We start from the raw sequence: 25,287 nt of genomic DNA, 5'->3' as shown, positions 1-25,287 counted from the left end.
GGTAGATGTAAGTTTCCCCGGGAACACATCCAGTCTCAAGGAAGAAAAAACCCCTTGCTTCACTGCAGAAGTAAAGGAAATAATACCCGGAAGATTATCAGGACATCAACAGCTACTTAGTATGCTTGGATTTCAAAGTGAAAAACAGATGGATGTGTCAAGTGCATAATCCGCATGCCGGCACTGAAGGGTCGGTGTGTTGCTTGAGACTTGAGAGCTCCATAAATCTGCAGCACCACAGTATATTACCTGCAGAGCCTGGAAAATTTGCCTGCCATCTGTGTGCTCTAGATTTTCTCATTGGCCAGTGAGGCCGCGCTTTTTTCTGATTCCGCCATTTTGAAAATGATTCTTGAGTAGTTTTTTTTTTTTCTTTTCTTTTTCCGACAGTGTCATGTCTTGACTAGTTCCTTCGTGGATTCCACCTGATTCGAGTTAGGCTGTCTCAGGATATCACGCCCGCAACTCCGTCGAACAAGCCACTATCTTGGTACAGAGTAGTATCATGAAAATACCCTAGTAAAAAGGGTTTATCTCAAGCATGAGGTTCAATGCGAGCCTGTCGTTTGGGAAAAATGCGATCTCAGAACCCACCATAGGTCGTCCGGAGGGGTTCCGTATACAGACACCATCGCCGATCAGGACTCAAAAATTCGAATTTACCAACCAGGGCACTCGTTTCGTGGTAAGTTTTTGACTTGACGCATCATCCAGTTCAATAGTTAATTCCAAGTCTCACAAACGCTAGTCGACAAGGCAAGAGAGACTTACTTTGTACGTTGGATCTGGAATCTAGTAACACCACCACACTCATCGACACGCTTTTCCTCTCACTAGTTATGGTTAGTGGCCACTCAACCACTGCGGGTCGGGTCGGCAAGAAATAAATAGCATATGGACTATGGAGTCCTGGACAAGCTACTAGCCTGCCAGCTATCTCAGAACGGAGTTGGATTTTAAAACTTCCCCCTCCACTTTCCGGGGAGACTAGCATTTCCAACATTGCGGTTCGTGGGTCGTCCGCGGTCCTAGTAATTCGACAGAGGGAAGAATTCAGAAAGTTACCGAGTTGACAACTTCCAGGTGGACAAGAATAAGAAGTAATAGACCAATGTCATCTGTACCTTTCTTGGCTACCCCAATCCGCATCCATATAGAGCACCGTACTTGAGGTACCCCAAACGTCAGGACTGAGTTGTAGCTCAATAAGATAGACTTTTATACCCAGTCCTCTAGGGACTATCAAGATTTCTTGACTGTAACATGATATCTCCACAGTAACATCTTGTCAGGACTGATCAACCACACCTAAATCCTGTAGCAATGAAGCTCTCTCTCTCTCTTTGTTTGTTTGATTTTTTGGCCCTTTTTTCTTTTTCCTCGCCTCACTCTCTATTCTTATTTCTTACGACTATTACGGAGTCCAGCCCCCATCTTCAGTGCCGCCCTAACCGCTCATCTGGCGTTTGTTTACCCATCATCTATCTCAACCGGTCCCGAGTTAAAGTGATAAAAGAGGTCTGTCTGGCTTATTCCAGGTTCCGTCATGATACTGTACTGTACTGTACCTCTCCTCTGTGTTTACATTTCCAGTACTCCGTACACATCTCATGCCACGCGCTCTAGAATCTCCATTCCCTCGGCATGGATCCTCCCCCAGAATATTTTTTAGGTTGTAGTAGTATATCGAGGCAGTTTCCGTAGCTTAGCGTCTCATGTCATTCCAGATGGGTGGACCGTGGAGGATAAGGTGTTGCAGGAAGTGTGCACAGAGCAGGCAACGGCACCACAACCACAGACCAGGTTACGACCCGAACTTGTTGTACTCTGTACTCTGTACCTCTACGGTAGCAGGTACTAGTAACTATTCACTTTGCTCACTCTCAGTTGCACGAGACAAGACGGGTAAGAGAGAGAGAGAGAGTGTGTGTGTGTGTGTGTGAAGAAGAAGAAGAAGAAAATTATCCCAAACACGTCTACCTACTAGTCTATAGCAACTTGTATGCCCAGCCAAATTTCCCAGTATAGAGTTAATGTTAACTCGTCCTGCAGCGATCAGACAGACAAACTTTCCTGCCTGTCTCGAATACGAAGTAAGTACCCTGTGCATATTCTACTAGTGGTAATTGTTGTCGTCACTCAACCACGCATTCAACCTCCCATAAGAATACAAGAATACGTACACCTGTTCTTCTACCAATCTGGGATTCCAATTAAATTCGACTTCAGACAGGGTAGAAAGCAACAGTAGGAGTCTAGGAGATGATTCCAGGCGACACAAGGAATCCTAGCAACCACTGCATTTGCCATGATTACACAAGAACTAGCTAGGGTAAGGCGGCGGTGGCTGAGATTACAATAGGATTGTTCTGTCTGTCTGTCTGTCTGTCTGTCTGTCTGTCCTCCCCTGTGACTAATTATTATTAAGGCTGCTTGGGGGAGAGGGGGGGGGGGGGGGGGGCTTTTTTTTCTGCACCTGGGATTTGCAATGCATCCATCTCCAAGTATGAAAGACTGTGATGTCTGTGCATATGCACACTTGGTATACAGGCACATTAGCACGGCGGGTTTGAGATGCATAGTTACCTGAAGGTCTGAGCCCAAATTAAGTACTTACCAAGTAACTAATGCAATGTCAAAATTTGTACTGTACTTTCTACCCAAAAAAAAAAAAAACCACCCCCCCCCCCCCCCTTTTTTTTTTGCTTATTCTTTAAATTTCTAGAGTGGTATATGCTTGCGAGGAGAGCAAAGTAGGTTGATTACCTAGGTACCTTGCAGGAGGAACGAGGAACCTTGTTCCGAAATATTACATGTATCGAGCCTATTGAATGGCGTCCACTCCAAATGCGAGCTTCCATTTCTAGACCTCACCCTTTCTTTTCCTCAGCCCCCTTACACGAGGAAGGCGAAACAGGTACGGATATTCACCGATCAGTACCCATGCTATCGAGATGTTTCAGCTGATTGCCCCCCCCCCCATGATTGCCAAAAGTACAGCGGATCACTTCAACCTACGGGAGTACAGAGAATTGAGGCAAAACAGGAACTAACTTTCTGACCGGAAGTCAATAGTCATATTGCAGCATGTCTACTCCATACACTGCAGCGTTTCGGGAGCTGCTGAAATTTATGATGACATATCAGATTATATATATAGTTACACCCCTCATTTTCTATATCACTGCTGCAGTTGAAACTCGTACTTGGGCCGCCCACGGATTCCCACGTCAACTCTATAGAGGTGTCCACCGTACTGGATTGACTCCGGGAGCAACTCGTCATTGACATCATCTTTCGCGGTGGTGATGAAAAGCTCAGTCCCCACAAACGTCGGGCATGTGATATTCCGGGTTGGCAGCGAGATCTCACCGATGACTTTCCCTTCGGGTGAAATCCGAATTACCTTACCACCACCGTAAATAGCACTCCAGATACATCCTTCCTCATCAATTGCAAAACCATCTGGTTCTTTGGAGTTCCCGATATCAAAGTGGACCCGTCTGTTACTAATCTCTCCGGTACTCTCATCGAAGTCAAAGGCAAAAATTTTGCCCGTCGGCGAGTCCGTTAGATACATTGTATCGTTTGCAAGGTTCCATCCAATACCATTTGGAATAGTCAGTTGCTCAACCATGCGGTTCAGCTTCAGATCTGGGTCCAATCGGAAGAGAACTCCTTCATTGACTAGCTTTTGCACGTGTTTGGGATCGTTCATAGCCCCGGCCCAGAGTCGGCCTTTGCTATCCACAGCTCCGTCATTGAAACGCATTCTAAGGATCAGTTAGATCATGGATAAATTATCCAAAATGGGTCGTTGTAGATCTATTTATTGAACTCACCTGTGGAGCTTGTCTTGGTCATCCCAAGGCTTAGCGATATATGAGAGTTCACCAGTGGTGCGGTTAACAAGGGCAAACCCATGTTTAGCACCGACGACTATTTGGTCTTTTTGGTCTTCATCGGGATTTGCAATATTAGCGGTTACCCTGTCTCACAATGATAAGCTTCATAATCGTCATGCAGGGCAAGCGCATCCCGAGGTCCTACCCAATCGACGCGGACGTATCCAGAGTACGCAAAGAACTAGGGCCCTCGGCGAGGTCCAGAACATATAGTTTCTGCTCCCAAATATCAACGAAGCGGAATTCATTTTTCTTGGCGTCGTAATATGGGCCCTCCAGCAGAGTCCCGGAGACTTTGAGATACGGCTGGTGATGGAAATAAACAATGAGAATTTGCCAGTGTATGGCATAGCCGCCTTAGGGGTTCCAATTGTCGTACCTCAGAGACCGTCCATTTTGAAATTGCAGACATTTCCGATCGCGATAATAGCGCAACGATAACCCAGCGTAGATGTAGCTTATGTTCGATCAGATCCCAGAAGCGGCTTGGCGGAGATAGTTCACTCCAAGCTAAAAGAGAAAAAGCAAGAGTGATAGAACAAAGAGAGATGGGTGGTAGAAGCTAAAAGGAGGGGGAAATTGACAGTATAAAGGATGAGGAGGAATGTGGAGCGTGACTAATTGGGAAATAAGATCCAGTGACCCCCACGCTAAGACTTGGGCAATATGGGATACACCAACCAACTCTCCAGCTTTCCACTGTGATTAACCAATTATTCCCATCCCACTACATGGAACATTCTTCCTGGCCAATATTGGGATATACGACGGGAAATGGCATTTTCCCTCTTCTCCCATTGTTCACTCACTCCCAACTACTCCGTAATAGCAAGTGGAGCCGATCTGGATGTGAACGCCATGTCCGCAACTGCATACTCTTACCAGGTATGACTATGGATGCACTATACTCCGGAGATAAAAATGGGTTTGTGGATTTTTGTCAGTGATCAGCTCCAAACAACAAGGTCTAACCACTGTTCTAGTCAATGGTCGCGAGTTTCAAGTCCTGGGCGCGAGAAGAAAGAGCCTCTCCAACTCCTAGCAAATTCGGCTCCACCCCAAACATGATCTCTCCTCCCACCTAACCGGGATAATCGGAAGGAGATCCAGGAAGAGTATAAGACTATAAGGTCTAGAATTCCGACCGTTTATAAATTAGAGGGATATCAACAATATCCCCCATTCCTAACGGTTCTGATGAGTCTAATTTTAGGCAATTCTTAAAATTTCCGGTCTACTCCGTAAATACCACGGATCCTGAAAACCTGATGTATTGGCTCTCGATGGACATCATTGAAACAAAGCGTGCGCCTCCACCAGAGCTATCACCTGTCATACAAATCATGGACGAATCGCAGATTGCACAATCCTCAGCCTCGAACGTGTTCAATTTATTTGCTGCACTTAATATGCCGGGAGGAAATGGTGCATCACCACTTGTTGAATTTTCTGTATGTTTGCTTCTACAATGTGGAGTATTCTGAGATGTATCCACTCCCAAGGCCGATAATCAAATTACCCGTCTACGGAGTATAGCGCCCCAGTCACGCTGGTGATAACCGCCAGAGTGTGACAAACTTCCCATGTCATGTACGCCTCATTTATTTCCAGACAAGGGGGCTTTGGTGGAGATTACAGAGTACTTACTTAAGAAGCTATTGCGAACGAATAGGATCTCATCCGAGCACTTTATTTCTACCTATCGCTATCGAAAATTAAAAACGAAAGTTCGAACTTGGCTACGGCAAGATCGTAGCTGAAGCATCCAGGGCTCGAAGGCTGGAGCAGGTCCATGGCATCAAGATTCCAGGGCTCACCAGAATCATGTCTCCTGGTTGGTCCCTGGCTATCAGGAGAGCTCTGTGAATGTGACACAGCCTATCGGCCAGGGTCCTAGAGTGCCGGACTTTGCAATTTCTACCAGTTGGATTTCACCCTTCTGACATACAGCCGTTGAAATGACAAGTCTGCATTATCCTCTGCATTGATCACCGGTTCCCCAGGTGTCTTCTGAGGTCTGTGTCCGCATTTTGATATGTTTTGGGGGAGTCAATTACTCTTCTTAGGTACACCTTTGGGGTTAGGTGAAATTTTGGAAAGGGAATAGCAAACAGGCAAACTGAAGAACAAGGGGAGGAAAAAAAGAAAAGAAAAGAAAAGAAAAGAAAAAAAGAAGAAGAACTTTACGAACAAACCAGCCGCTCTTGAGATCCTTTGGAAAATATGGTGCACCCCACAAGATCATCGCTAATGATTTAGTGACACAGTGAAAAAGCACTATTTTGCTTGGTGGCTCGGCTTACTAGAGTGGTGCTAGCCAGTCTTCGGAATCTCTTTGTGGGTTGTCTCATCCAAGCGGTCAATCACTAAATCCATCAAGCTCTTTTGTCTGGGGTTTGCAGGATACCTTTTTTTTTTTAGCGGGATGGAAATATAACAAAAAATGGTTCAGCTCATCCCGATCTTTTATCTATCTGGGGTGATCTCCATAATGATGCCCATCATCCACCAAAGCAGCAAGAGGTGCTCAAGCCTCGCAGAGCTTATGGGTCAGAAAGACTGTGGTCAAGACAATTGGAACACCATTCTGCCAGCTCAACCTCGATGCATCGTCATCTGCATCAAGTTGGGCAGGCAATGGCCCTAGGCGGGTGAAGTACCTGCAGGAAGCAAACAGGACGGCCTAACATTCCTACTATTCCACCTAATATCACCAACATGGTTGGTCGGTCGGTCCTTACTGTATTCAGCACACGAAGAAAATGCGGTGTAAGCTGTTCAGGGTTGGCCAGTTTTATTGAAAGAACGAAACCAATCCCCCCCCCTCAGGCTATTCGTCCGACACAACTACTAGCGATTAGAGATGATGGATTCGATTTGACAATCTTGTATGTATGCTGATGTACATCTAAACGCCCTTTTGTTTAAGAAAGCCTTCCCGCAGGAAATAGCAGTGGCTAATACGCAGAGAAAGAGGGATAGGCTGATGGGCACTCTCACATGATCAATTCTTCATGCATGACAACGTATCGTACATGGGTTATACATGCACGATAAGCTGGACAACATGCAACTAAACCCCCCTCTCTCACGCACTACTGCTAGTGGAAATCAGGCCCTGGGCTTAATTGGTACTGGTACAGTGGTACTAGGTATACGTATTACCATGAGGTAAATGACACATACAGGTATTGTACTATTGTTTTGATTCCAGACCTTCCTTTGTACTGGTACCTACTAAACACCGACTCCGCCGCCCAACGGAAGGTACCGCTACTTCAGCTTTCCTCGGGAGTCGCAGACATCTTCAAGGCCGACGACCCCCGAGGATTTTCCGTGGCACGACGGCGACCTGAGACATGGGCTTTCGATCAATATTAATCTCACTCTAACACCATTAATCTCACTTGGGATACTCACCCCATGTTGCCCAAACACGACTCTAAAATCAAACAACAGGAATCATAAAAGTACTAGCTAGGCCCCTACGAGTACTCCATACCAACATCCCAATCCAAGCCCGCCACGACAGCCCGAGATGCACGCCGCTTACTTCGTCTCGTCCAGTCAATCTTTTTTTTCCAGCTAGAATGGTATGATTGGTGCAGCATCTCCTGCACTTCAGAGAAATAGAAGGGGCCCCCATGCCCCTCAGCCTCTATTACTTGCATACCGCGAAGGGCGAATGAGCGCGGACAAGCATAAGGACATTTGTACGCATTGGGAGCTTTGCTCTAGACAGAAGTACATACATACATATAGAGACACGTACATTACGGCACGGATGCATATTGATGTAAAAATCCCACCTCTACTACGGAGTACAGGAGAACGTATACTATAAATAAACATAGGCAACCACGTGCAACTCATATTTGCGTAGAGTTTGTTGTCACTACATGTGTCTATATATATGTATATATATATATATCTATATCTATATCTATATTTAACCTCTCTTCACACTTTTGATAAAACCAATACCAATATCCAAATCCACCCGCAACAAGCATAACATGGCATCGCATACTGTACAAGGCATCTATAGAACCTAGGTCTATGCAGGAATGCCATATATCCAACTAATCTGCACGCTTGCTCTTCCACAGAACTGCGACTGCATGTATCCAGACACTCGTGACGTTGATGTTGTTTCCCTTTGCCTAACGGTATCATCTACCTACCTTAGGTCCATACCGTACCTCTTTATCCCATACTCTCTGTCCATAGGACCATATAGTAGAGTCCCTAGGCAGGTATAGATCGATATGAAGTCTTCTGCTTCGTACGGGGCACAAGGACGAGTGTATAATACCCAGTCTAAGACCTGCTAACTAGAAGAAAAAAAAAAAAAAAAAAACCCTCGTAGTGTGCTAATTTCAGGTACTGACGGTGGTGATAAAGGTCGTGCAGGGTAGGTATAGTTGTTGACCTGGCCTCAGTACGGAGTACGTACGGTAGTTCAGGTCTTGGGGTACGTACCCATGCTTACCTACTCAGTAAACATCAACTGCTCCTAGTATACTACTTAGGTATACAGGCTGGTTTTTTATTGAGGTGATGGATATTCTGGACAAGTATTAACTTATATATATAGATAGATAGATAGATAGATAGATACATACATGTGTCCATATGTACATATGTGCTATATGTATACGTGTATGTATATATATACATACCCAATGATATTATACAATATAAATCATATATCTGGGCGTATAACTTATCATACATATATATGGGAAATAACTATACATAAATGTGGAATCTGTAACATGGCACAAATATGATGTAATGTGATGTGATGGATGTGATATGGCATGGCATGATATGATATATATACCATCTCCTACTTCTACTCTACTCCACCTACACCTGCAAGTAAGTGCGCAGTAAGCACCTTGACTGGATACAGTTAGGTTGGCTTATCAGTGCACACTGCAGGATGGAGAAGAAGAAGAAGAAGAAGAAGAAGAAGAAGTGCTGCTTCTACCTACCTACTAGTAGTTACCGCAGTTTGCAGGCTGTTGACTTGACTGGCTCCGCAATAACTTGGGACTAGAAAGTTCATTCGCAAGGTATGTTTGCTTGCTTGCTTACGCCGTCTATTTGCTTACTGCATGCTACCTGCTGCATGCTACCTACTGCATACTACCTACTGCCTAGGTAGATGTTGTGCAAGTATAATGCAAGAAAGCTGTGATGAGTTTGCTATTCTACCAAGTACGAGCAAGTCAAGGGAGAGGTTTATTCGTCAACGTGTCTGTCTTCATTCAATGCATGGAATAACAAGTCATCATCATCATCATCATCATCATCATGTGCACAGAGAGGAGAACGATCATGATTAGAAATGAGGAGGAAGACAAACTTTTGCTAGATATTGTGCAGGTGAATTAAAAGATTAGAGGGGGACCATGAGAATTAATTAGTTACAGCTTGGTGCCAAGGTTGACATGAACAGCCTTGACGTGGGAGTAGGCTTCTAGACCGGCCTCCCCCAGTTCACGGCCGATCCCGGACTGCTTAACACCACCAAAGGGCACACGGAAGTCGCTGTCATTGCTGCTGTTGATCCAGACCATTCCTGCCTCGATATCTGCGGCGACACGGTGGGCGCGCTCAATATCCTTGGTGAAGACGGCAGCTCCCAGGCCATAGGTTGTGTCGTTGGCGCGGGTGACAGCCTCCTCCTCGGTAGAGAAGCTGCAGATGACGGCGAAAGGCCCGAAGACTTCCTCACGGTAGATGCGCATGTTGTCCTTCACATTGGTGAAGATGGTAGGCTCAATGAAGAAACCCTTGCCGCCAACATTCTTGTGTGGGTTGCCACCGCTGACCAGAGTTGCGCCCTCGTCCTTGCCGCTCTGAACATAGGACAGAACTCGCTCGTACTGGTCCTTGGTGACCTGAGGTCCCTGGAAGGTGTCGTCGGCAAAGGGGTCGCCAACCTTGCTAGTGGTGGTCACGGCCTCTTTAAAGAGGGCCACGAACTTATCGTACACGGACTCGTGAACCAAGATACGCGAAGTAGCCGTGCAGACCTGTCCCTGGTTATACATGATACCAATGTGGGCCCACTTGGCGGCCTGCTCGATGTCTGCATCCTCGAACACAAGCAGAGGGGACTTGCCACCAGTCTCAAGAGTGACGTTCTTCATGGTGCCGGCAGCCATCTTCATGATCTCCTTGCCGGTCATGGTCGAGCCGGTGAAAGCCACCTTGTCCACATCAGTGTGGGTCACGAGGGCAGTTCCTGCAACTCGTCCGAAACCGTTCAGGATGTTCACAACACCAGGAGGGAAACCGGCCTCCTTGATGAGGGTTGCAAGGTACAAAATGCTGAGAGGGGTCTGCTCTGCGGGCTTGAGGACCACAGTGTTACCGCAGGCAAGAGCAGGACCGAGCTTCCAGGCAGCCATGGCCAGGGGGAAGTTCCAGGGAATAATCTGGCCAACAACACCAATGGGCTGGCGAAGAGTATAAGCGAACTTGGCTGAGGTGGTGCTAATAGTCTGGCCATGAATCTTGTCGGCCCATCCGGCGCAGTAGCGGAGGCAGTTGACAACTTCTGACACGTCGTCACTCAACGCAATTTGATATGGCTTGCCTACCGACCGTTTAGCATTCCCAGATGAACAGGTGATTGGAACAGCTTACCGTTGTCCCATGTCTCGATGGTGGCGAGGGTTTCCTTGTGCTGTTCTACGAGGTCGGCCAATTTGAGCATCAAGACACCACGGTCTGTGGCGGGAATTAGCTTCCACGAAGGATCCTTGAGAGCTTTACGGGCCGCCTTGACGGCAATATCAATATCTTCTTCGCCTGCAGCGTAGACGGAAGTAATTTCCGACTCATCCCTTTGATAGGTTTGTCAGCTTGTGTGGAACCCAATCGGGGGGCAAGAGATGGGTGATATGATCACTTACGACGGGTTGATGGTTGCGAACTTCTCGCCAGACTTGGAGGGAATGAACTGGTTGTTGATGAACAGACCGATGGGCTGGGTGTACTTGTGCCCATTGGGGGCGGTCAATTGAACACTGATATCTGCCATGGCGAGGGGAGAAGTGTGGAAGCGTCGTTGAGGATAGATGAAGGAGGGGGAGATAGGAAACCGACCGAGACGGAATCTGAAGGAGAGGAGAGGAGGAAGAGAGGACATGTAAGGAGAGAGGAAGAGAAGGAAGTGAATGAGGGGGAGGGGTCAAGATGTGAATTTGCAGGAGCTGGAGGGAAATAGTACCCTTGCATAGATGGAGCTTTTCAACCTCCAGTTCAGTTCTCGAGGTCGCCCCTCTTTCGGATATATATACTTACTCGTCCGAGGAATCCAAGTTGCCCCTCCGCAACTTGTCAACGGTTCCCCACGAACACCTCTATCATTGACAATTGACAAGATATCACAACCACTGTCCGACGGTCCCTATTCGGCAGGTTAATCCATACCTACGGAAAATATGTGCGAAAGCTGCTAATGAAATGTTGTTGGTTGCCTTTTGATTTTACAGAAATAATTGATGAAGGAGAAAAATCCGCTTGACCCATATCAAATTCCCCAAGTAACTGACTGACTGCACTTTGAAAATCCCGGAAATGCTATAGCAAATTAGGGTGGCCAGGAATATCCATCCCCTCTATTCGCTGGACTCCGCCTCGTTCTCTCCACTTGTATTTTCCTTGGACGATTCATCCGCTGACTCGTCCTCCCCTTCGGCTAGACCCATAATAAAATCCCATTCCTTCGCATTCACGGCGGAGACGCTTAGCCGCGACTGTTTCAGCATCTGAAGGTTTGCAAGCGCACCGCCCTCGCCGCCGTGGGCCTTGAGTTCATTGAGTGTGATCGGGTTCGTCAGCTTGCGTTGGAACTTAACGTGCACGACAACCCATTTGGGGCTTTCCCTCTTGGAATTCTCGTCGTAATATGGATGCGCGGGGTCAAAGGCCGACTCTGTATACAATCGCAATCAGTCACCCAGGGATCAGAGCTGCAGTACAAGGGTAACGCCTACCATCCGTCGAGTGCTCGCGAACAATCTCCATAACCCCGGCAATGCCAGGAACCTTGCAGTTAGAGTGGTAGAAAAAAGCGTAGTCGCCGACCTTCATCTCGCGCAAATGGTTTCGTGCTGTTTCTTGGTAAGAATTATCTCTTTCAATGGTCATACTAGGGTTCTTACCAGCAGGGTTACGCACGCCTAGCAGTAGAAGGTTAGTAGTCTGAAGGGAAGGCTGTCATCCGGATGAAGATATATGCATACCATCCCATGGCTCCGGTTCCTTAGCCGCACGCAGGTCATCAATCGAGAACTTCACATCGACTCCTTTCTCCAGACGGGACTCGGGTTCTGCTTTCATCAACCAGTATGAACGCCCGCTGTTGTCCTCTGCTTTGGAATCTATGGAGGCGCGCTTGGACTTTTCTGTAGAGCTATTGGTGCCGTTCTGGGCTTCAAATTTCCGGGGCCTCCCGACTGGTCGTTTGCCTTCTTTTGGAGTGGCTGACTTGGGGGTGTCTGATATGTGTAAGTTACCGTAACCATAGTCCCCCCCAGCAAAGCTAGGAGGTTAGAAAGCAGCATCACTTCTTACCTATGGCCGACGGATCCTTGCGGGGACGACCCCGGCCTCTCTTAGGCCCATCCGGGCGCTTGGGAGTTGAGCCCTCCGGGTATTTGCGAGGACGACCTCTCTTTCTTTTCTCTCCTGTGGCGGGGGTAGCAGGGGTAATGGCAGTGGCAGAAGCATCGGGTGCGGCCTGCGCGCGTAATGACGGTTAGCTGGGCGGATATTCCCTTCCTCGGGTTTGGTATCATGACCTGAATGTTGAGAGTAAAAGGGGAGGATAGGTAGGTATATCTTGGGCTCAGTGTTTCCGACATGCGACGCACTCGTATATCAGGGTATTTTTTTTCATAACAATAGATACCGAATTGAGCAGGTTATACATACCTTCTTTGCAGGTGTAGCAGCTTCGTCAGTGAGTGAGACGCTCTCAGACTTGCGCTTTTTGTTAAGCGGCATGGCTAGTGAATGGATATGCGACGAGCGCGGAGCCTGCGCGATAAGATTGATGTCTGCAATGAGGACGTTTGGATGACAAAAGCCTGAGCAAAAAGCGGGAAGGGTGGGTTGGATAGGAAAGGAAATAAAGCAAGTGAGAGGAGGATCAGCCAGTCAGATAGAAAAGAACAAGGACGAAACTAAGACAGGGGGGTTTCTAGACGCGCCTAGAGTAAGTATGAAGGGTTGTCAGTCACCAACGAGCTACTTGCAGCAAGCCAAGTGCAAGAAATGCTAAGTAGGCAAAAGTGTGTACGTGACGGGAAGATCAAGAGCATAGGGACAGCGAATGTAAGGGAGAGTAAGGAAGAGCTGCGCAGTCAAGGAATGCATGGCACACTCCCGCTCACTTGCATGGAAAGGGGGACAGGAACTGAAAAATATCATAGACAGGAGCCACTTACCACCAGGACCGAAAATACACTTGGATTGAGAGTCTCAACCCACGACACGAGGAAAGTGAAGCTGTGTTTGTGGTCGGGAAACGAGTCAAGAACCCAAATGGTGCCGGGACGCGAGCCTGCCGCGTGGGCCTCAGGCAGAGGCTATCACGTGAATGAACATGGCTTACTAACCAGGTGTTTTTGTGTTGGCTGCATTATTTTGATTTTTATTCGATGTTGTTTGCAAAAAGGACTCATGAGTAGCCACAATTAATTAATTGCATGCGCTCTACTCCATACTCCGTATAACCCCAGGTTTCCACACGAAAGGGAAGGAGAATGCTTCTGTGCGCTCCGTGAAGCTCTCATTCGCCATCAGACTTAAGATCGTTAGGGACTGATGTACGGGCACATCCAGCTCCAAGGTTAACAGCCGTGCTTCTGGCTGCTTTCGGGGGAAACTCCGTGGATAAAAAATCCCAAACTGTACCCGTGCCCTTTCGATTAACTATTGGGTTCTGCTCTTACCGATAGGAGGTCCTCGATTCACACTTGGAAGTTTGGGGCTAGCCAGTCGATCTCTGGTCCCCGCATGGTATATGGCCAAGGTCGGTCCAGGATTTTGAGGTATGATCCTCATTGAAGCTAAAGGCCTGAATAATAATAATAATCGTAGTTCTCCTTCTTTCCCTCTCTGTTCCTCGTTGAGGGTGTTCCCTATGGAACAAACAGCATGAAACCTTGGGCAACCTAACTCGGCCATCGGACAGAACGCCGACAACAGAAATAATGAAGCATACCCGCAAATGACGATAAACGGGATTTACAGGATAACCCAGCTGCAACATCTCTCCCAAAACCGAATTGAACATATATACCTCACCTTCGATACTTGCCACAGCCTGTGCGCACCGGTTCCCGCGACCGGGACAATTAGCTCCACTCCATGTCCACACCTCTCCCCGGATTGTTTCGCCATTCCTCTGGTCAGAGCCCCGCATGCCGGATGAGCTCACTGCAGAAGCTCGATTCTTTTTAGGACCGGGCTAGGTCAGCAATGGGAGAACTGGTGGTGGATTTACTATTTGCAGGCCCTTACGGCCGCGGGTTTTCTTCTCATCCTGTTCTTTTCCTCGAGGAAACCCCGGGAAGTGTGCTCTTGAGTCGAAAAGCGAAGGCTCTGAACCAGTCAGTACTATGAAGAGCCTGAACAAGCCGGTTACTGCGATGTAGTATTCAGTTCAGATGACTCCACGGAAAAGCAGCCGGTCCAAAAGTGATAAAGAGCATGAGACTTTTGCTAAAATAATCTCTATCTTATGTTCCCGGTCGTTTCGTAAGTCTTGTAACCCATTCCATCCTTTCATGGTGGGAGAATCACAAGCCCTAACTGATATGTCCAATCGAAGACCTCCTTGCTGTACCTGTGGATTTCTTCTTTTCCATTTGGGTTGCTTTTAGCTAGGCGCTTCTATACTTGAAATTCCGCGCTGTGCCACTCTTTTTGTCAACAAACCATGGTTTCAACGTGCACATATCCCCACAACAGAATTGGCATGGTATTTCAGTTATTAATCTTGTGTTGCAGCAGTCTCTGTTGTTTCGATCATTCTACCAGGAGAAATTTGCGATGCGGGCGGCAAAATGTCAATTGGTCTCTTCTGGTGACATCGTAACCTTCGATTTCTCGGACTGTACCCACTGTCACCATTGGATGCTCAGCGATAGGTATCATGTCAATCTGTTTGGCTGCTTTCAATTATCTTGCGGATACCTACCACCGATATGCCAGCTCAGCCATTGCAGCGCAATCTTTCTGTACGAACCTCTGTCCTCAATGGGAATCGAGGCAGTATAGTAACTGATGAAGGGCAGGTCGAAATGTCCTTTCAGGGGTCTTTCCGCTGGTAACCAAGACAATGTTCACCGATTTAGGGTACCCAGCAGCATCAGCCTCTTGGGAGGAATTGTAAGAGCATTCAGGCATTGCGCGAGTCCTAGCTAGCATCGAGTTGGGTGCATTATTGACGATTGTCCCGTGGGTATTAATTTCTTTGGTCCCCAAATCTGGGCACGAGCAAATTCGTGAGCGTAAGGAATCCTGAGCCTTGTGGTAGGACTATACTAACTCTTTGCATTAATTTCTCTAGATTCTTGCATAAATAGATGTCAATACATGGCTACCTAGGTAGTAACTATGATAAACTAGTTTACAAACCTACGTAACTCCTAATTCTAGAATAGCGCAAAAACTTCCCTCCTGCTACCTTGTTAGCCCCTGTCTTTTAACCTAGTTATTTTCTTTATTTCTCCCACGCGGAGGTGATTGGAAATTCACAGCAACAATGATGTGTGAAAATTGCGCCATCAGCAGTGATCTCTATTGGCGGTACAGCACCAAGCTATCGGCCGAGCCACGCATTTCTCAGCTGAAACCGGCCGATAAACGTGGTTTCTGGGAGGGGAATCTGGGGGAGGAATTCAGAGGGAGATTGATAGAAGTATTTTCTCGGATGGGAAATGTCGATGCTGAGCCGTGGAGAAGGGGATGTGGTTCTAGAGAAGTTGGGATCAGATAGGAGTCAATAAGGGGTATGCAATGATCTTGAGATACATACCTAATCCAGTTCCAGATCATGGTTCACCATGCCCAGGTCCTTCTGGAATCTGGATCCATCAGAGATCCATCTGAAGGCGGTAAGGGAATTGCGTGATCGAGGGCGGAGCGTGGAGGGGATCCATGATGGAGGGGTAACTTTTGGCATCTGGAGCGAGGAACAGCGATGACGGAGATGGACGCTTGCGGGGAGGTTATTATTTAGTCCTTCACATTCCGGTCTTCCTCAGCTTCCGATTTTCTCTTTCCTCGTTTCTCTAACTTCGATCTCATCTTACAAACCCTCCCCCCTCTCTCAATCTATATCCCCTGAGACCTCTCATATCCACAATGGCTGAAGAACGCGCTGCTCCGTAAGTCTCTAAACCGGAACCGAATTTGGACCTGAGCTTGAACTGATTCTCTCTTCTCCAGCATCCGTCTCGGCTCTGTTGCTCCCAACTTCACTGCTGAGACCTCCCAAGGCCAGATCACCTTCCACGAGTACATTGGCAACAGCTGGGCCATTCTCTTCTCTCACCCTGTGGGTACCCTGCAGTGCCGTGCGGACTAGCGGCATCAGATAACAAAGAGCAGACGCTGACCCAATTGGCTGTTTAGGATGACTTCACCCCCATTTGCACCACCGAGCTCGGCGCTTTTGCCAAACTCGAGCCCGAGTTCGCTGCTCGTGGCGTCAAGCTGATCGGTCTCGTAAGTGGCATTACAGCAGTGAAACTTGGTGTCTACATGGTACTAACACTTTTTGCCAGAGTGCCAACGGCCCTGAGTCCCACAAGGCCTGGATCAAGGATATCGATGAGGTCACCGGCTCTAAGCTCGCCTTCCCCATCGTCTGCGACCCCGAGCGCAAAATTGCCTTCCAGTACGACATGGTTGACTACCAGGACACCACTAACGTCGATTCCAAGGGTGTGTAGATTGTATAGCGGTTGACTGAAATCCCACTGACTGATAAATGATACAGGCATGGCTCTCACCATCCGCTCCGTCTTCATCATCGACCCCAGCAAGAAGATCCGTCTGATCATGTCCTACCCCGCCTCCACCGGCCGTAACACGGCTGAGGTTCTCCGTGTCGTCGACGCTCTCCAGACCACCGACAAGCACGGTGTTGCCTGCCCCATCAACTGGCTCCCTGGTGACGATGTCGTCATTCCTCCTCCCGTCTCCACCGAGGCTGCCAAGGAAAAGTTTGGCGAACTCCGCGTTGTCAAGCCGTAAGTCTTTCTCTACTTGCTCGCTTGCACCCATAAAAATAGAGTAAACGGTTACTAATCTGTAAACAGTTATCTCCGCTTCACCACCCTCAAGAAGGAGTAAATTATGACTTGATCCCGCTGTATCCCACTTCCAACTAACCGTTCCAAGGAGGCGGACCAAGCTGTGATCATTTATGAAACAATGAATACTGGATAACCCTTCCAGGAAAACAGCAAAGCATAAGTTTTTTTTATTAGCTTTTAATACCTGATGATACAATGAAATTTATTTTCTGCCAAAGCAAAGGCGCTTGAGGTACCTACTAGGAGACTAGTCTTTTATCCAAACTTCTTCCCATGTTAGACTCTAGTACAATGATCAATTATCCGTAAGTATACTTGAGCTTCGACTGGGTTATGGCGTATTAAACCGCTCACGATATCAAATCAAATCCGGGGGGAACAGATTGTCACCTTGCATAAGGTAACTAAGAGGAGAACAGAACCAGGCATATGCATCTATCTGTGATACATCTGCAAGCTTCCAAGAATCCAGGATGCCACAGAAACTTGTCCGAGATGGGGTTCCGATTGGGAGGATACTTCCATATAGGCCATCCAACAAATTACATGGAGGAGTTGGTTGTAGATATATATATGTATATATTCAACACCAAAATTTCTCTCTTTTTTTCATCTATTCTCTAAACATCAATCATCTCATCGACTCCCTTCGAGCTCTTTTCTGTCACACTCGCCTGTCATTGTGATTGGCTTTAGCATCGATTTTACAATGTTTAATGGTCTGACAGTTGTTCTCCACCACTGCGACCGACCGACCGCCTTATCCACCCTCCGCGCCTCCGACTTTCTCGTTGACTCGAACAATCCTGTCTGAACAGTTGGTGAGTGGTTTCAGAACACCCTTGTGGCTATTGACGGGGAAAAAAAAAATTACCGGGAAAGAGGCACATGCATACGAGCCGGGCTTTGATTATCGATCGAACCAACGACCTCTCGAGCCTCTCATTACTGTTTCTCGGAAATCGGGCCTCTGGTACAGAGTAGAGGCGGGGAAAAGCCACCAAAACCGTCCTTTGTCCTCTCTGAGATTCTTCGTCTATTGCGATCTGGACGTCGACAAGCTGTACGGAGTACCTAGGGGCGATTTCCTATCCTTTTATCGCGATCTGCCGTGTTGTGCGTGGTTGGGTTTACGCTACAACCTTGTCATTCGTGGCTGTCAACTGGAATGATACCCTGTCGATTCAATATTTTTCTAGCGCCGTACACGGAGATAGGCTGGTGAGAGAGACAGCTGGGGAAGATAAAATCAACCTGGAAGGATCCTGGTTCAGTTCTGAAGGTCGCACATTCTTACACGCTCTTAAATAGATCCCCCGACCTTCTTGTTCCCCTAGAAATCCTCATCCGGAGAAAAAGAGCGACCCCTGCGACAGATTCGCCGTGAATATGATGTCGAGAAGCCAATCGAGCCTGGGTCATCTGGACCCCTCCAGGGAGGAACATCAGGTCCCATCGGGAATTTTCCCGGGAAACAACGCACCTCACTCTGCTTCTGGCCCCATCAATCTATCGGGCCTCGTGTGCAATGTTCGCCGTACCTCCGGCCGCGAGCCACCTCCCCTTGTCGGAGCGACTACAACTATTCTGGGGGACAAACTCTACATTTTTGGTGGCCGGATTTTATCCAAAAGTCGCCCGCATTTGACGTCGGATATTTACGAGCTGGACTTGATAAGGCGTCATTGGTCGAACATCGAAGCAACCGGCGATATCCCCCGGCCTCGATATTTTCATAGTGTTTGTGCTCTTGGTGACAACAAACTGGTGTGTTATGGCGGCATGTCTCCTCTTCACAGCCCACCGAAAGAACCGACGAATAGTGCGGGAGGACAAGAATCGCAACCCGAGATGGTTGCCATGTCTGATATCCATATTTTTGATGTACCTACTCGAACATGGACTCGGGTGCCTGCCGTGGACTCTCCGCAAGGTCGATATGCCCATTGCGCAACTATCCTTCCGTCCAGCGCTTATTTTACCTCTGCAACTGCTCCGCTCTCCGCGATTCACCATAACCCCGCGTCTTCCAATCCCCACCAGGGCTCAATTGGGGTGGATATTGATGGATTTGGAGGAGCGGAAATGGTGGTGGTAGGAGGCCAGGATAGCACCAACCACTATATTGAGCAAATCAGTGTATTCAACCTCCGAAGCCTGAAGTGGACAAACACGAGCCCTCTAGGAAGAAGCTGTGGTGCTTATCGCAGCGTAGTTGCCCCCTTGGTTGGTATGCGTGTTTCGGATATTGGATCGATGTCTGCCCATAGGGAGGCACAGGAGCCGATAGAGGAACCAGAAAGTTCAGGGTGTCCCATGCTGATCTATTCCAACTACAATTTTCTGGACGTCAAACTCGAGCTTCACATACGCTTACCGGATGGCCGTCTGATCGAGAAACCTATGCCTAGTCAAGCATCGCCGCCGGGCCTCCGATTCCCGAACGGAGGCGTCATTAACGGGCATTTTGTTGTTAGTGGGACATATCTGACTTCATCTAAGCAGGAGTACGCCCTTTGGGCGCTCGACCTGAAGAGCCTTACTTGGGGTAGAATTGACGCCGGTGGATCTGTGTTTGGCCATGGTGGTTGGAATCGAGGTGTATTGTGGGCCAGAAGAAACACTTTTGCCATCCTTGGACATCGGAAGCGAAGCCTGGTCGAAGATTATAACCACCGTCGCATTAACTTTACCCATCTTTGTCTGGTAGAGCTCGAGGCGTTTGGTCTCTACAATAACCCATGCAGGACCTCACCCACCTCTGGATATATTTCGCACAGCGCGCCATCGGTCCCTGTCTCATTTCAACAAAAGTTAACCCAGCTCACATCTGGCGGACGGCCATTCTCTTCAGCATCGGATGAGCTAGGGCGACTGGCTCAGTCACTCCCGGAGATGGCTGATATGGAGCTCCAAGCGGTTGGTGGGGAACGAATTCCTGTGAACTCGCGAATCCTGAGCCGGAGATGGGGGCCGTACTTCATCCAACTACTTCGAGAATCGTCGGATACCGGTACCTCGGATTCAGCGACCCTGCGACCTGCGGCGCAGGCGTATCCCAGTCGCAATTCCAGTGTCACAATCACCCCATCACTGGACCACGGAAGCAGCTATTCCAACGCCACTACCCTTGCCAGCAACTCCTCAAATCCTTCTAAGTCCTTGATAGCGAACCTTGAAATCCCTTCTGCACATAGCTTACCCCCCACCGCGCGACCTCGGGTTCTTTACCTACCCCATACCCTCCTGACCCTTCAAGTCCTCGTCTACTACTTCTACACTTCTTCTCTTCCACCGATCGGATCTCCGCTCTGCACCCCTCAGATCCTCTGCTCTTTACTCCAGCTTGCACGCCCGTACCAGGTAGACGGGCTCTTAGAAGCCACTGTCGAACGACTACATCAAGTTCTCGACGGCCGAAATGCCGCTGCGGTCTTCAATGCTGCCGCTATGGCAGCGGGCGGCGGCAGAGGCACCGGTTTCACCAGCGGGCCAGGCGGTACCCTAGAGGCCCTGAACGGAGTGCACGCCGCCAGCGAACTCGAGAAACCCACAGGATCCGGCACACTTATCGAGAGCCGCCTCAACTCCGACTCCTCCGATACCGAGCACGGCGCCTCCGGTGTCTCTCTCGCCAGCAGCGCCGGCGGTGCCGTAGGTAGCTCCCGAGGAATCCCCCTCCGCATTAACACAAATGTCTTCAACCGCCGCAATCGCAGCACAACCGGAGATCGTGATCGTGATCGCGATCGCTCTCGTCGTCGCGACGATTCTACAAGTAACGCCAGCACTTCGTCCCTCTCTGCCACGAGCTACGAACACTCCGACTCTGAGATGATCGCCGGAGACCCAAGTCAAAGCGCACGCCGTCGTCGCGGCACCCACGGCGAGCGTGCGGTCTGGACTGGAGATTTAAGCAGCGTCATTGGGCTCCAGAAGCGCGGCCTCCGTGGCCTCATGGAGGGTCGGCGACTCCGCGAACGGAACACGAAGCCTTCAATTTCCGGGCCTGATTCTCTGGCTACCCTTTCAATGGAACAGGGCACTCCTGCTGGTGCGGGTTAATTTGTTGTTGTGATACAATACCACATTGCGCCTATTATATCCATATCATTCATCCATCTATTCTCTCTATCTCATGTGCCCCATCTTCAAGTAGTCTAGCATATACTTTTCTCCCTTGCGCTTTCTTCCTGTATCTCTTCATATGTATGCTTCTCCCATGCAGATTCCCCCTTATTTCTTTTTTTTTTTTTTCTTCTCCTTTTTCCTCTTTGCTTACGAGGTCAGCGGAATGGAAGGGGTTTGGCATCAGTATATAGATTCCCCCCCCCCCCTCCTTCTTTTCTTTTTATATACCTTTCTTTGGCTGATTGATTGGTTGATTGATTGGTGTAATGTGGTATTTCCCTCTAAGTCTATGACCCCATCTTTACTAGGTATGTATGTATGTATATATGTAACTACTATACATACTATACTACAGTTAAGCACGCACTCAAGGTACCTACCTATGATATAGGGTGAGTGCAACCACGTGATGAGAGCCTGGATTGGATGTACCTATAGAGTAAGGTAGGTTAATGATTGCTCTCTCTCTTCTTGACTATCTACATATATATATACTTACTACCTAGATACTACCTAAGTGCTTAATACATATGAGAATCTCCCTGATATTGAAAAAAAAAAAAAGAAAATTGTAGATAAATTATCAATCATATCATGCATTTTATTCCATTCAAATCATCATCTTTCTTCAATCATACGGAAGCACACCATGAGATTAGGAAGCTCCATCCAACCCAACCAGAGAAGAATTAGGCGAAGTTTTTGCGTTGGGTGTGATGATATATCAAATCCTCCATTCCTTCTTTCCTGAGAGGAATGAGGGGATTTATTTTCGTTTTCGTTTTCTTTTGCTTTTTCGTCTTCGCTTCGCTTTCGCTTTCGCTTTCCTTTTTTTTTTTTTTTTTTTTTTTTTTAGTCAAGTCTACGCATAGTCTTGCGCGGACTAGACAACACCCAAGCCTCCCAGAAGAGTCTCTGCTCGTGTCTCACACTGACCCCGTTATCGCCTAGGTCATTTGCAGAGAGCGTGCTTAAGATTTCTAATGTTGAAGCAGGGAATGAGCGGCGCGTGGTCCCCCGCGAGACGAAGGAAAGGTGGTCTGTATTTAAGACTGGAGGAGGTGGGGAAGGAGGCGGTCGTGGCACTTGATCCGGGTTGGTTCGGTTGACGATTATCGAGAGGGGATGTGGCATGTTTCCAATCCCTATTGATGATTCCGGCGCGAGAGTAGTGCCGTTACCGACACCGTTGCCATGACTATGCCCGTTACCATTTGCGGTAGAGGTATCGATATGACTGGCATAGTTGATCTCGCGGAGGTCAATGCGCTCGACACGGTCCAGTTCGTTGCGAAGGACGGAGAGGACGTCGCGCCAGAGATCCCCTTCACGGAGGTAGATACTGATGAGGCGGATGTCGCAGAGCTGACGGCGATGGCGCCGAATGAGGGCTATAATTTCTTCAGAACCGAGACGCCAACCCTGGATGCTCAGAGTGCGGAGACGCTTCCACTGAACGCAGTGGAAGATGTGTTCAAGTGGGAGATCGAGAGGCGCATTGGTTGCAAACCCGAGATGGATGGTTGTTAGGTTTTTTGCAGCAAGGAAGAAGTCGTGGAAGGCCCGGGACAGGCTCTCCATCTGCAATGTTATATCCATCTTGGTGTGGAAAGTAATGTCTAGACAGGTCAATCGCGCGCCTACAGCGGAAAGAGTGGCAGACGGGACCTGGAGCAGTCTGACCGTCGCTTCTGGGCTAATCTGGGGCCCGACAAAGCGCACGGATGTACAATTGGATGCAAGCAAAGAAGCACCTAGGGCTGTGACCGCGCGGGCGCACGCGGGGGCCCAGTCCATACCTAGCATCCCATCCAGCGAGCGTTCATGTATATAATCGAGTAATTCTTCATCTGCTCTATCCTGTAGCCGGAGGAGCTTGACCTGCTGGAGGGACGAGAAAGCTGCTATCGCCCGTCGCAGGAGTGCCAGGTCATGATCTTCATCCAGAATATAGAGTTGGTCCTGCAACCGGGTTTGATGGATTTGCGCAGCAGGGAAATCGTTCAAATTGGTCTTACTCAAGATATGTGGCCAACCTAGACAAGGGGGTTAGTATTTTTCAAATTTCGAGCCCATTGTTGGCAGGGACTTTTTGCTCAAGAGACGGTTACCGCTTCCTTGGTAGAAGGGTCGCACCATGTATGTGAAATATCTCACATGACAAGCCAGCTGCATGTGCAGGAGCTCCTCCAGCCTCTGGAATCCCTTCAACGAAAACCGGAGGACGAAGCGCGGGAATTTTCGCGGTGTGCTAATGCGAAGAAAACGTTTACAGACGAGTCGAAACCGGTCCAATTCTGATTCCTCACCATAGACATGAGTCGCGCGCCCATTGAGTTTGGGCGACAGGTCTTGCGTGTTCACAGGGGACGGAGCGTTTGACAGGTATTCTGCGCCCAGAAGGAAGGAGAGAATGTCACTGATCAATTCGTCCGCGAGGTCTTCGATGTGTCGCGGGTTTTCCGTCATGGTTTAGGCCCAGGGTGGCAGCCGTGTGTCCGGCTATTAGGGCCAATCGCAACCACATGGAAACCAAAGCGACAGGATTGGGGGGACTAGTGGGGATCGCAAAAAAAAAAAAAAAAAAAAAGAAAATTCCACCTAGAGATAGAGGAGATTCACGAAGTAAAAGAGAAGACCAGCGCAGGTTGGGGTAGAGAGGAGAGGGTTAAAAACCGATGGTGGAGTGGAATAAGCAAAGAAGTGACGGAGGACTGCAGGGCATTAGCTGGAGGATTGAGGAGCGGTACCAGCAACAGCAACAGCAACAGCAACAGCACGAGAATAAGAAGAAGTCAAGAGACAGAAAGACAGAGACAGAGGAACAGAGAGAGATAGAGAGAGAGAAGGAGAAAAAGAAAAAGAAGAAAAAACGAAAGCAAAAGCAGACGAGGTATGTAAGGGAAGGAAAAAGAAACGAGAAAAAACACCTCCTTTTAAATTATATTAGAAGTGATACATCTTGTCTGCCCCTCTCCGCGTCTCTTATACTTATTCTCTCCTTCCCTCTCTCTCTCTCTCTCCCTCCTCCGTGTCTCTCCCTATCCCTCCATGCCTATGTCTCCGTCAGGTCATGTTCCTCACATTTGAACGACAGCAAGCAGAGTGTCTGTGTCGACTGCAGCAGAGAAAAAGGGCGGGCCGCAGACACAGCGCCTGCAGCAAGTCGACATGTCGGACAAGATTTAGAGCGTCCCACATCGACAATCCCACGGACTAGGTTGACGAGGATCACCGGCAGTAGTATCTACAATTCCTGCGCCCCCCTCCCCAACCCTCAAAAAGCGAGGCTCTTGACCAACGGACGCACGAACATTGGACGAACGCTGGCACACTAAAGTCACATGATTGAAAGGGCATGCGGATAGCCAGCGCGAACCTGCAGGAGGAGTTGCGACGAAAGACGAAGGATTGGTAGAGAGGACAACAGCTGGCTTGGTCAGGGGGGGGGAGGGGGAAGTGGGCTAGTCTGGTGGATGGTGATGAGGTGTTTGGCAGTGGTCACTGTTGGTTGTGATTGTGGTTGTGGTGGTGGTCGAGGATGAGGCGGGCGGGGGTTAGAGAGTTACCTAGGGTGGTTGGGAGGTGATGATGCGACATGAAGGAGACGGAAAATGGGACGAGATACGTGCAGACGTCCTTGACTACTGCACGGAACCCCGCTGAGGGAAGCGAATCATGACGCCCTATAGCTTCTAGGCCTAGATTCCGTCTGTAACTGGCCCAAGAGACGGGAGTAGTCGTGGTCGCCATTAGTTGAACCCTGGTGAGCTGGTGCCCCTGAAAAGGATGCAGTGGAACAATCAGGAAAACACCATGACTGCCATCATCATCATCGTCATAGTTATTATCCTCGTTATCATGCAGAATTGGATTGAAACAATCGCATTTGAGAG

General features: G+C 48.5%; 12 protein-coding genes across 12 annotated transcripts; 5 read left to right on the top strand and 7 right to left on the bottom strand.

Annotated features, from left to right (window-relative positions):
• Positions 1-2,004: 2,004 nt before the first annotated feature.
• On the bottom strand, positions 2,005-2,677 carry P175DRAFT_019820 (uncharacterized protein). Its single transcript, XM_040892565.1, has 2 exons — positions 2,477-2,677; positions 2,005-2,413 (listed from the first exon to the last, which is right to left on the bottom strand). Exons 1-2 carry the CDS (start codon positions 2,578-2,580, stop codon positions 2,194-2,196), a joined length of 324 nt encoding a protein of 107 aa, XP_040755489.1. The 5' UTR covers positions 2,581-2,677; the 3' UTR covers positions 2,005-2,193.
• Positions 2,678-3,181: 504 nt separating this feature from the next.
• On the bottom strand, positions 3,182-4,317 carry P175DRAFT_0527550 (SMP-30/gluconolactonase/LRE family protein; the record flags this gene model as incomplete). Its single annotated transcript, XM_040899529.1, has 4 exons — positions 3,182-3,773; positions 3,843-3,989; positions 4,051-4,211; positions 4,285-4,317. The coding sequence occupies 4 exons, from the start codon at positions 4,315-4,317 to the stop codon at positions 3,182-3,184; spliced, it is 933 nt and encodes a 310-aa protein (XP_040755488.1).
• A 756-nt stretch (positions 4,318-5,073) lies between these two features.
• Positions 5,074-5,825, top strand: P175DRAFT_019690 (uncharacterized protein). Its single transcript, XM_040892560.1, has 2 exons — positions 5,074-5,356; positions 5,561-5,825. The coding sequence occupies exons 1-2, from the start codon at positions 5,174-5,176 to the stop codon at positions 5,663-5,665; spliced, it is 288 nt and encodes a 95-aa protein (XP_040755487.1). The 5' UTR covers positions 5,074-5,173; the 3' UTR covers positions 5,666-5,825.
• Positions 5,826-8,891: 3,066 nt separating this feature from the next.
• P175DRAFT_019509 (uncharacterized protein) lies at positions 8,892-9,300 on the top strand. Its single transcript, XM_040892557.1, has one exon. It carries the CDS (start codon positions 9,029-9,031, stop codon positions 9,257-9,259), a length of 231 nt encoding a protein of 76 aa, XP_040755486.1. The 5' UTR covers positions 8,892-9,028; the 3' UTR covers positions 9,260-9,300.
• Positions 9,301-9,340: 40 nt separating this feature from the next.
• On the bottom strand, positions 9,341-10,965 carry P175DRAFT_0527546 (aldehyde dehydrogenase family protein; the record flags this gene model as incomplete). The annotated part of the gene is made up of 3 exons (XM_040899528.1): positions 9,341-10,518; positions 10,569-10,768; positions 10,838-10,965. 3 exons carry the CDS (start codon positions 10,963-10,965, stop codon positions 9,341-9,343), a joined length of 1,506 nt encoding a protein of 501 aa, XP_040755485.1.
• Positions 10,966-11,614: 649 nt separating this feature from the next.
• Positions 11,615-12,935, bottom strand: P175DRAFT_0402680 (EVE domain-containing protein; the record flags this gene model as incomplete). The annotated part of the gene is made up of 5 exons (XM_040892999.1): positions 11,615-11,862; positions 11,924-12,061; positions 12,173-12,427; positions 12,504-12,669; positions 12,864-12,935. Coding segments are annotated over 5 exons (879 nt in total), but the record flags the coding sequence as incomplete, so codon positions are not given.
• A 2,150-nt stretch (positions 12,936-15,085) lies between these two features.
• Positions 15,086-15,671, bottom strand: P175DRAFT_0497205 (uncharacterized protein). The gene is made up of 3 exons (XM_040896226.1): positions 15,508-15,671; positions 15,233-15,448; positions 15,086-15,175 (listed from the first exon to the last, which is right to left on the bottom strand). The coding sequence occupies exons 2-3, from the start codon at positions 15,342-15,344 to the stop codon at positions 15,132-15,134; spliced, it is 156 nt and encodes a 51-aa protein (XP_040755483.1). The 5' UTR covers positions 15,345-15,448; positions 15,508-15,671; the 3' UTR covers positions 15,086-15,131.
• Positions 15,672-15,692: 21 nt separating this feature from the next.
• On the bottom strand, positions 15,693-16,112 carry P175DRAFT_0553374 (uncharacterized protein). Its single transcript, XM_040900485.1, has 2 exons — positions 15,976-16,112; positions 15,693-15,913 (listed from the first exon to the last, which is right to left on the bottom strand). The coding sequence occupies exons 1-2, from the start codon at positions 15,993-15,995 to the stop codon at positions 15,760-15,762; spliced, it is 174 nt and encodes a 57-aa protein (XP_040755482.1). The 5' UTR covers positions 15,996-16,112; the 3' UTR covers positions 15,693-15,759.
• Positions 16,113-16,304: 192 nt separating this feature from the next.
• On the top strand, positions 16,305-17,297 carry P175DRAFT_0489252 (peroxiredoxin; the record flags this gene model as incomplete). Its single annotated transcript, XM_040895725.1, has 6 exons — positions 16,305-16,327; positions 16,389-16,497; positions 16,575-16,667; positions 16,727-16,886; positions 16,942-17,194; positions 17,264-17,297. The coding sequence occupies 6 exons, from the start codon at positions 16,305-16,307 to the stop codon at positions 17,295-17,297; spliced, it is 672 nt and encodes a 223-aa protein (XP_040755481.1).
• Positions 17,298-18,649: 1,352 nt separating this feature from the next.
• On the top strand, positions 18,650-21,325 carry P175DRAFT_0427318 (putative regulatory protein Ral2; the record flags this gene model as incomplete). Its single annotated transcript, XM_040893233.1, has 1 exon — positions 18,650-21,325. One exon carries the CDS (start codon positions 18,650-18,652, stop codon positions 21,323-21,325), a length of 2,676 nt encoding a protein of 891 aa, XP_040755480.1.
• A 918-nt stretch (positions 21,326-22,243) lies between these two features.
• P175DRAFT_0513151 (F-box domain protein) lies at positions 22,244-23,960 on the bottom strand (the record flags this gene model as incomplete). The annotated part of the gene is made up of 3 exons (XM_040898732.1): positions 23,503-23,960; positions 22,573-23,427; positions 22,244-22,536 (listed from the first exon to the last, which is right to left on the bottom strand). Exons 1-3 carry the CDS (start codon positions 23,858-23,860, stop codon positions 22,244-22,246), a joined length of 1,506 nt encoding a protein of 501 aa, XP_040755479.1. The 5' UTR covers positions 23,861-23,960.
• Positions 23,961-23,964: 4 nt separating this feature from the next.
• On the top strand, positions 23,965-24,810 carry P175DRAFT_019195 (uncharacterized protein). The gene has a single exon (XM_040892543.1). It carries the CDS (start codon positions 24,070-24,072, stop codon positions 24,727-24,729), a length of 660 nt encoding a protein of 219 aa, XP_040755478.1. The 5' UTR covers positions 23,965-24,069; the 3' UTR covers positions 24,730-24,810.
• Positions 24,811-25,287: the final 477 nt, after the last annotated feature.

This window comes from Aspergillus ochraceoroseus (assembly GCF_002846915.1).
Source record: "Aspergillus ochraceoroseus IBT 24754 chromosome Unknown P175scaffold_1, whole genome shotgun sequence".
In the NCBI taxonomy this organism is placed as follows: Eukaryota; Fungi; Ascomycota; class Eurotiomycetes; order Eurotiales; family Aspergillaceae; genus Aspergillus; species Aspergillus ochraceoroseus.
Note: the sequence above shows the minus strand (reverse complement) of the source record. Positions and strands in the feature narration are given on the sequence as shown.

Excerpts from the sequence above, each read along its gene's own strand:
- P175DRAFT_019820 (XM_040892565.1), bottom strand. The coding sequence starts at position 2,580 with ATGCATCTCAAACCCGCCGTGCTAATGTGCCTGTATACCAAGTGTGCA. Across the intron at positions 2,414-2,476 it reads GGATGCATTGCAAATCCCAG|TCACAGGGGAGGACAGACAG; the intron begins GTGCAGAAAAAA and ends AATAATAATTAG.
- P175DRAFT_019195 (XM_040892543.1), top strand. The coding sequence starts at position 24,070 with ATGGTGGAGTGGAATAAGCAAAGAAGTGACGGAGGACTGCAGGGCATT.
- P175DRAFT_0497205 (XM_040896226.1), bottom strand. The coding sequence starts at position 15,344 with ATGCCTGAATGCTCTTACAATTCCTCCCAAGAGGCTGATGCTGCTGGG. Across the intron at positions 15,176-15,232 it reads CCCTGAAAGGACATTTCGAC|AGAAAGATTGCGCTGCAATG; the intron begins CTGCCCTTCATC and ends AGAGGTTCGTAC.
- P175DRAFT_0553374 (XM_040900485.1), bottom strand. The coding sequence starts at position 15,995 with ATGATCTGGAACTGGATTAG. Across the intron at positions 15,914-15,975 it reads ATGATCTGGAACTGGATTAG|AACCACATCCCCTTCTCCAC; the intron begins GTATGTATCTCA and ends CAACTTCTCTAG.
- P175DRAFT_019509 (XM_040892557.1), top strand. The coding sequence starts at position 9,029 with ATGCTACCTGCTGCATGCTACCTACTGCATACTACCTACTGCCTAGGT.
- P175DRAFT_019690 (XM_040892560.1), top strand. The coding sequence starts at position 5,174 with ATGTATTGGCTCTCGATGGACATCATTGAAACAAAGCGTGCGCCTCCA. Across the intron at positions 5,357-5,560 it reads CACCACTTGTTGAATTTTCT|CTATTGCGAACGAATAGGAT; the intron begins GTATGTTTGCTT and ends TTACTTAAGAAG.